The following is a 7,918-nucleotide window of genomic DNA, read 5'->3' on the forward strand; positions in this document are numbered from 1 at the left end:
CGACTTACCCGTAAAACACACGGCGAAAAAGACCACAACAATGGCCTTCAACAGCAGTGACCCAGATGGAATCGACCTCTGGAAGGGGACATGGCTTGGAACTGTGATATCTGTGAGGAGATGCATCAGTGGCGATGACGTTGACATGCCTCTTAATACCTTCGCACGATGTCGCGCAAAAATTCGTCTTCGGTAGGCTTCCAGCAACACTAAACAAGTTGAGACAATGCATCAGCCGCCAGGTGCCACCTCTACTGGTCAGCGTGACTGAACGAGCTCTACACAGAGCAGGCAGATGCTGATGACGTTCGCTGACTGCAGAGGATGCGAGCTAGAGCCAAACGATAACTGTTGCACAAGGGTAACGGACTCCACTTCCTTCATGCATGCTTCTCAAAGGAAACCAGTGTGTCCAGCTCCCTCACGTCGCAGGCCACTGATGATGGCGGCAACGCCCGTTGCAACTTACGAGGGCGTCATCGAAGGGAAGGAACTGTCAGCAGAGCATGACGTGATCGCGGACGAATCATTGGCCTCTTCTCGACTCACAGCGTCTTGCAAGGGTGCGAAACAGTTCCTCAAAGACGACGGCGACGACAAAACGCTCTGGGTTTTTCTAGCCGCACCGGAAGTCGCGCTTTTCCGCTCCCAATGTCGACTCTGCCACTTGGCGACGCTCTTTTTTGAGTGACGAAACCGCCTCTGTGCGGAACACGATACACGGATGTCGGGGCGATATCTGCTTGTGCCTTTCTTTCGTTGCGAACTAGGAACTTTAGTATCGCCTATGACGACGAAGGGAAATGTGGTAAAAGGATGTGCCTTTTCAAGGCAGTTCTGCTTTAGCGCTGTCCCGTTAAGTACAGTCTTTGTCAAAAGTTTAGAGCCCAGGATGATTGCTTCTAAGCACTATTATGGCGCTCCTGTAGCACTAATGGAAGTCATACGCGTCGCAGGGAGCAGGACCAAATATCTTCTTACCTTCAGGAGATTTGGGACGCTGAGGACGCATACGAGCAAAGCAATGTGGCCCAGAAGCAAACCCCCTGGGCTCTAAACTTTTGAAAAAGGCTGTACATAAAATACCACACTGAAGCTGTGGCTCGGCGATGGGTCTGCTCGTGCAGAGTGCAGTAAGGTCGTAGTTGCTCCCGGTGTGTTGACTGCAGTCAAAGAAGTTTTGGAAAGGAATATTTTAAGTACACGAATTAACCAGCTTCCTATTAGTCTTCTCATAAGCCGTTATATTTTGCCAAGGGTTTAAAATCGAAAACGATGAATGCGAATTCGCGTTTTCGGCTGACAGATGGGCGCTTAAAGGGAAACTGCATAGGTTTTAGAAATCAACGAGCTTCAGAGGGTCGAATGTGTGAAACTTGCAGGTAAAGCGTGCGAAGTCTTTTTGGGCAAGCACTTCAAATAGTGAAGTATTCGCCGATTAAAATCCAGACGCCCTTCAAGCTTCTCCGCAGCGCACAACGCCAAGTGGGGGGCGCATGATGACGTCATCGAAGGTATCGGTACATTTCCAACCCACAAACGCCTGCTTTGAAGGAAAAAAAACAACGCCATCGAAGGCGAACCCTGCCGAGAGTTGTTTGGCATCGTCTAACGAGTAAGGGCAGGGTGTGGCTGACGACAGTGGTAATTTGAAATCACACCTTCCGTGGCGTCATGCTGAATTTTCTCGCGCTCCTCCGGACCAGTGAGGAGAAGCGCGAAATTCAATTTTCGATTACGTCACTATTTTAAATGCTACTGCAAAAACACTTAGCATGCTTTACCTACGGCCTATATAGATTTAAATCCTTGAATATCGCAAAATTCTCAAAAAAGTGATGCCGTTGCCCTTTAAGGTCAAAGTGCATTTGCATGATAGGCATGACTTGTTTCCTCTTAGAACTAAGGTCGTCCGAAACGATGTCGTCTGTGGTCTATTCAACAACAGTGAATTTCAACATAAGGTCCTATTTCGTTATGGCGCCTCTAATATATACCGGGTGTTTCACCCAAGATTTTACTCAATTTTTAAGGACGGGCTCTTTGAGTTAGAAGGGCACTTTTTTTCGACTTAGCATTGTCAGCGCTGTAGATCGTCAGAATACAGCAAAGATGCGCTGACTAGGATGCCGGTTAACTAATGTTGAATACTTAACTTTTTAACTCTTACTGTTAGGCTTCTTATTCGTTGAGAGGCATGTAGCGCACCGTAATTAATTTCTATATCAGTTTTTATAATTTTGAAAACGCGGTTGTTCTCAGCTCTGTGGCCCAACAAATTTTGACTATTTCTACAAGTTACGTGCACTGGAGAGGTTGCTTTGGCTGCAGTCTTCTCGAAAGTGCATGTATTTTGCCGTGATGCAGGCAAAATATGTAGGGCCAAAGTGCTGAGAGTAACTGCGTTTTCGAAATTCTAAAAACAAATGTGGATATCACTTGCGGTGGGCTACTAGTCTGTGAATAATTAAGGAGTCTAACAGTAATAGTTAGTAAGTGAACTACTCAGTATTAGTTTAGCAGCCTGTTATTTAGCATTCTTTTCTGCATTCTGATGTACTGCAAAGCTATGCTATGCCGAAAAATGCGCTGTTCTAACTCAAAAACCTATTTTTAAAAACCGTGCTACGTTTTAGGTGAAACACCCTGTGTACTCGTATATTCATAACTATATGAAAAAGTCAAACATTTCTGTTCGTGTTTCTTTTTCACAAAATTTCTTTATTTCCCCCGAAAGAAATGCACTACTTCATTAAGGCGCGTAGACTAGTGCTCACGCTGTGAAGCGCCGTTGTGCCGGTAAAAAATGTAAGCGCATTAACATGAAACACTAATAAAGGGGGATTGAGTGTTTGGTGCCACATGATTACACATCTATACATTGCCGACAACACAGCTTGGACAATAAAGCGAAAGAATGAAAGGCGGTAGCGGTGTCGCTTGCGTAACCAGAACGACGAGTGCTGCTGACATTCTTATGAAGGAGGTCGTTTCATTCCCATGTCGTGCTCCCATTCGTGTGAAACAGACAAGAGCATCAACTTCACATGCGCAAGCCCAGCACCGTCTCTCAGGCTCGTGCACACTTTTTAATCTTTTTAATGCGAAATTAATGTATGGCTCTTCAACAACGAAACCTTGCGTTGTCGTCATTGGCCCCAACACCAGTCACGAAAAATCTCGTATGATGTCACCAGGATATCAAAGAAAAATAAAATTCCTTTCGAATGTGCGGGCAATTCAAACCAGAACTTTCTGAATGCGAGGTGAACAAGCAATTCATAGGCCACAGAACAGCATTGCTTCATAGCGAACAAAGGTTAACCTATTAAGTGCGTTGCCTTAGGACTGTATGCTACTGAGTGAGCATACCATTGGAAAGAAAATAAGTGGCAACAAATAAGTAAGACGAAACAAAAAAAAAAATTGTGAGGACACATTGGCAACTAAAATGTTGAGAGGCGTAAGCCGTGCACACTATGCCATGACGACTTCCGGTGCGTGCAACGTCACACCGTTCCCGTGGCTGTATCGATACCAAGATTATAGATATTTCGGGGATGTTGTGTTAATTGCTCTTAATTACACATTTTTTCATCTAATTTGACGCCAATCCGACGTTTCTCCGACCATTCTCTGAAAATCATAGCTATGCCGTGACGACTTCCGGTGGATGTGACGTCACACCGTTCCCGTGGCTATATCGACGTCCGCGCTATTTCGACGCAATTTCGACATTTTTGCCTATAATTAATTAACCAATTAATCTGCAGTCACAAAACTTAGCTTCTAGGTTCATTTTTTACTCCTCTATTCAAGCATCCATTGTTTTTTTCTATCTTTTTTAGTTCCCAAGTTAAACGCGTGTGACACGCTTTGTAAACGGACGACAGTATGAGCCATTAAAGACTTTCGCCTTAGTGAAGCAACAATGCATTCGCATTTAACGCACGGGAACAGTCTAATTTGCCCTCTGTAATTTTTTTAATAATGGCGAGGCCTTTTTAAGTATAAGTATGGCAAACAGAGCTTCCGGGAAAGTATTACGGTAGAGTCATTACCAAATAAATATGTCAGTTAACTGCTTTCAGTTTCGGCAGCTTCGTTTCAAGCAATAGGCTGTCCAGCAAGCAAAGCGTTTTGTTCTCAGACACGTCGTTTACTCTGGTCGACAGGAAGTCTACCAATCATGGAGATGACGTAACGCCACCCGTTATTTTGTAGGTTGGTTTAAAAGGGGAGCAAAGTAGGGACTCAATTTTTAATTATCTAGCAGTTATCTGTAACAAAGAACTTTTTGCACAGAAAACACCCCTGCTGCGTTTCCGAGCTGTAAGATGGTCAAGCGTAAGTTCTTTCTCGAGTTATATAGTGTCACGTAGTAGTGACGGTAGTCCGGCGAGCAGGAAGATAGCACTAAGGCCTCCTAACGAAACTCTCTATCGGGCTGACTCCACACCCGCAAACAGCATGACTCGACGCCGGCGTAGAAACAAGCGTGCTCGGCGGTCGTCGAACAGAATGCCAGCAGCTCTCAGCCGTGCTCAGTTTAAATCTGATAGTGACCTTGCAAGATATGATGCGCAAAGTAAACACAACCGTCTGAAAGAACGCATAGTCGGCTCTGCCTGGGTGCTATCAACCGAGATAAGTCTGGTCGCGTCTGGCATCACAGAAAAAAGCGATAAAAGCATGCCCGACGGCATTCAGCATGAACAAATAAACATTACAAATCTTTGGGGTAAATTTTTACTTTTAGCGCACCCTTACGAAGCGGTTGGATGCTATGGCAAGCAACTTTGTAAACACAACAATCAGGTTAGAGGCTGGTTTCAAATATTTGGTCAAATAAACTCAAATTTTGCAGGGCTTTCATTCGTGTCTTTTCTAGGTACATGCTGTTAATAACGATTTTAGTTGAACTAGACTGTATGTAACATTTTGAAAATAAATTTGTTTTTAAGTCCTTGCTTTTCCACAGTTGAGTGGTTTAGAGCTGCGATCGTGGAACAGTCTTCATCACTGCCTTCAATTTGCTGCCTTTGTGAACTGAATTCAGCTAGACTGCAGTGCAAACCGGGTCCATTCTTCGAAGCAAATCATTCCGTATTCTTGACGATTCCCCCAGGTCGCCCACGCTATAATAATTTTTTTGTAGTTTTCTCGAGTCTATCAACATCTGACTGTTATGTCAGCCATGTCAGTAACAAAGCATTTGCGGACGAAAAATAGGTTACTTCTAATCGACGGGCACACATCCGGCCTCCACTGCAGTCCCCCTTGATGGCGGTAGGGGGCGGAGACCGGAAAGGCGCAGGAGCAGAGGATGTTCTCCGCCGGGAGGAGAGGAGGAAAGCACGCTGCCATTCGGAGCTTTAGTGTTTCACAATGCTTCCTTCCCCCTTGCAAGTGAGCGTGGTAACAGTCGGGGAACTGGTGCAGTATTTCATCATCAATAGCTTCACTGCGATCATTGCTCGACAGAAGGCTCACCCAGTTCTCACCAATAAACCCGGTCCTGTCCCCACAAAGATCCTAATCTCAACCGCTCACCTGAGTCTTTCATGCCTCCTGCTTCGCTTGCCTCTTCTTGAAATCCATGGTATGGCCTGAAGGTGTGACCTTAAGGTCGCACCCGTTGTTTTTCCTTCGCATTGCATGCCATGATGATGCTCACTTTTTTTCTGGGTATAAAGTACGATAGATTACCTAGCTTTCATTACAAGACCAACTCTGCTTTCTCACTGTCTCTTAAGGCTGCACATATTTTCTTTTCCATAGTCCACTGCACTATCCTGAATTTAAGTAAGTACAACCTTTGTCGTTAGCCTCCAAGTTTCTTCCCAGTAAATGAATGCAGATACCACAAAAATGTAATGTACTTTCGTCTTCTGATATACTTCTAATCTTTTTGATTTTCTGAGAGTACCTTCCAAACACCCTTCTCGTTCTTACTCTCCTAGTTATTTCACTGTTGTTGCCTGGGAAGCGGGCGGAGTGGGTGAGGGAACAAACGCGGGTTAATGACATCCTAGTCGAAATCAAGAGCAAGAAACGGGCTTGGGCAGGGCATGTAATGCGAAGGCAAGATAACCGATGGTACTTAAGGGCAACGCAATGGATTCCAAAAGAACGCAAACGTAGCAGGGGGCGGCAGAAAGTTAAGTGGGCGGATGAGATTAAGAAGTTTGCGGGGATACGGTGCCCGCCACTGGCAAAGGACAGCATTAATTGGAGAGACATGGGAGAGGCCTTTGCCCTGCAGTGGGCGTAGTCAGGCTGATGATGATGATGTCTGGGTCTGCAGTCACTACTTGCAATAAGGACTTATATTTCCTTACCACTTCCTATGAGACAGTGACTACACTAAGATGTTCTTTTCTTGCCATGCTGTTGAACAATGCTTTTGTTTTCCGCATATTAATTTTTTCATTAACCATTTTTTCTTGCCTGCCTATATCTTCAATCAGTTTCTGCCGTTTGTCCACTGAGTTACTCAGGAAGGCAAGGACATCAGGGAACCTGGCATCACTAATCTATTCTCCCTTACATTTTATCCCCAACTCACTCAAGTCAAGGTCTCTAAACACCTAATGTATGCACACGGTGAATATCAGTGGACAGATCGTGTATCTTTACGGGACTGAATTCCTGATTTGAAATGTACCACTTTCAATGTGGACAACAAATGTCGTGGTGCCGCCAAGATAGTTATTTAGCACAATCTCTACTTATAATTCCTCTCCTACACCCTAGTTAAGCAATATCTGCAGAACAGCTCCTCTGAATCAAATGCACTCTTGCAATGCTTGAAAACTATCTAGCAGCCCTACCGAGAGCCAGATTGCATGAACTTGAGCAAGATGTGTGTCTCAGGTTGGCATAATTCTATTAGCAAGACTTTAGTAAATACTTTTGAAAATCGGTCTGCATATTTAGATATCCTGGATGTTCTTATTTCTGGATTAAGATGATTGGTTTGGTTTTGTGGGGTTTAACGTCCCAAAGCGACTAAGGCTATGAGAGACGCCGTAGTGAAGGGCTCCGGAAATTTCGACCACCTGGGGTTCTTTAACGTGCACTGACATCGCACAGTACACGGGCCTCTAGAATTTCTCCTCCAAAGAAATTCTAGCCGCCGCGGCCGGGATCGAACCCGCGTCTTTTGGGTCAGCAGCCGAGCACCATAGCCACTGAGCCACCGCGGCGGCGGTAGGATTAAGATGATGTCGGCATTCATCCAAGTTTCATGTGCACTAGAAGTTATGACGCACTTCATACACAAGTAGCAAGCTTGATTAGAACAATGAAACCTCTGTTCTTCTAGAAACCAACAGTTACTTCATGCTCACCTGCGGCCTTTCCCAATATTGATTGCGTGTAAAGCTCCCTTTGATTCCTTTTCGGTACTTGTCGATGTCTAGCATCTTAATCGGGAAAATCGGTTAATGGTCTCCGGTAGAAAGCTGGTTAACAAATTTGTAATCATTAACTTTTTAACGACTAGAGTTAGACGCCGAGTTTTAGGTAGAGATTTCTAGCCGGTCATTAGTAATACTGGTATCAGTTTTTAGAATTTTGAAAATGCAATTACCCTCGCCGCTGTGGCTCGACAAAGTTTTGGCTGCATCGTGCGAAAATACATGCGCTTTTGAAAGCGTGCGGGAAAAGCAACCCCTCCAGTGCACGTAACTAACCAAAAAAGCCAAATTTTGTCGAGCCGCAGAGCCAGGGTAATCGCGTTTTTGAGATTCTAAAAACTAATATGGCTACTACTAACGCCCGGCTACATATCTCTAATTGCAACAAGGCGCCTAACTCTAATAATTACAAAGTTAATTATTCGAAATTAGTTAACCAGCTTACTAGTTAAGATGATCCACGGGTTTTCTGGTGTCCGCCAGGCCTCGCAATACCA

The 7,918-nt window shown here is 44.7% G+C and overlaps 1 protein-coding gene across 2 annotated transcripts in view; it reads right to left on the reverse strand.

The window, feature by feature from the left end:
* Nucleotides 1-601, reverse strand: part of LOC149366339 (receptor-type tyrosine-protein phosphatase epsilon-like) — a 65,925-nt gene extending 65,324 nt beyond the window's left edge. The window contains exon 1 of one of the 2 annotated variants that reach the window (XM_089550211.1): nt 9-601. In XM_089550211.1, coding sequence (XP_089406337.1) covers nt 9-147 — 139 coding nt within the window. In that variant the 5' untranslated portion in view covers nt 148-601. The remainder of the gene's footprint in view (nt 1-8) is intronic. The other variant, XM_089550218.1, reaches the window with a different exon arrangement.
* Nucleotides 602-7,918: the final 7,317 nt, after the last annotated feature.

Source organism: Amblyomma mixtum, chromosome 1 (genome assembly GCF_055824585.1).
Source record: "Amblyomma mixtum isolate Tamu chromosome 1, ASM5582458v1, whole genome shotgun sequence".
NCBI classification, from domain to species: domain Eukaryota; kingdom Metazoa; phylum Arthropoda; class Arachnida; order Ixodida; family Ixodidae; genus Amblyomma; species Amblyomma mixtum.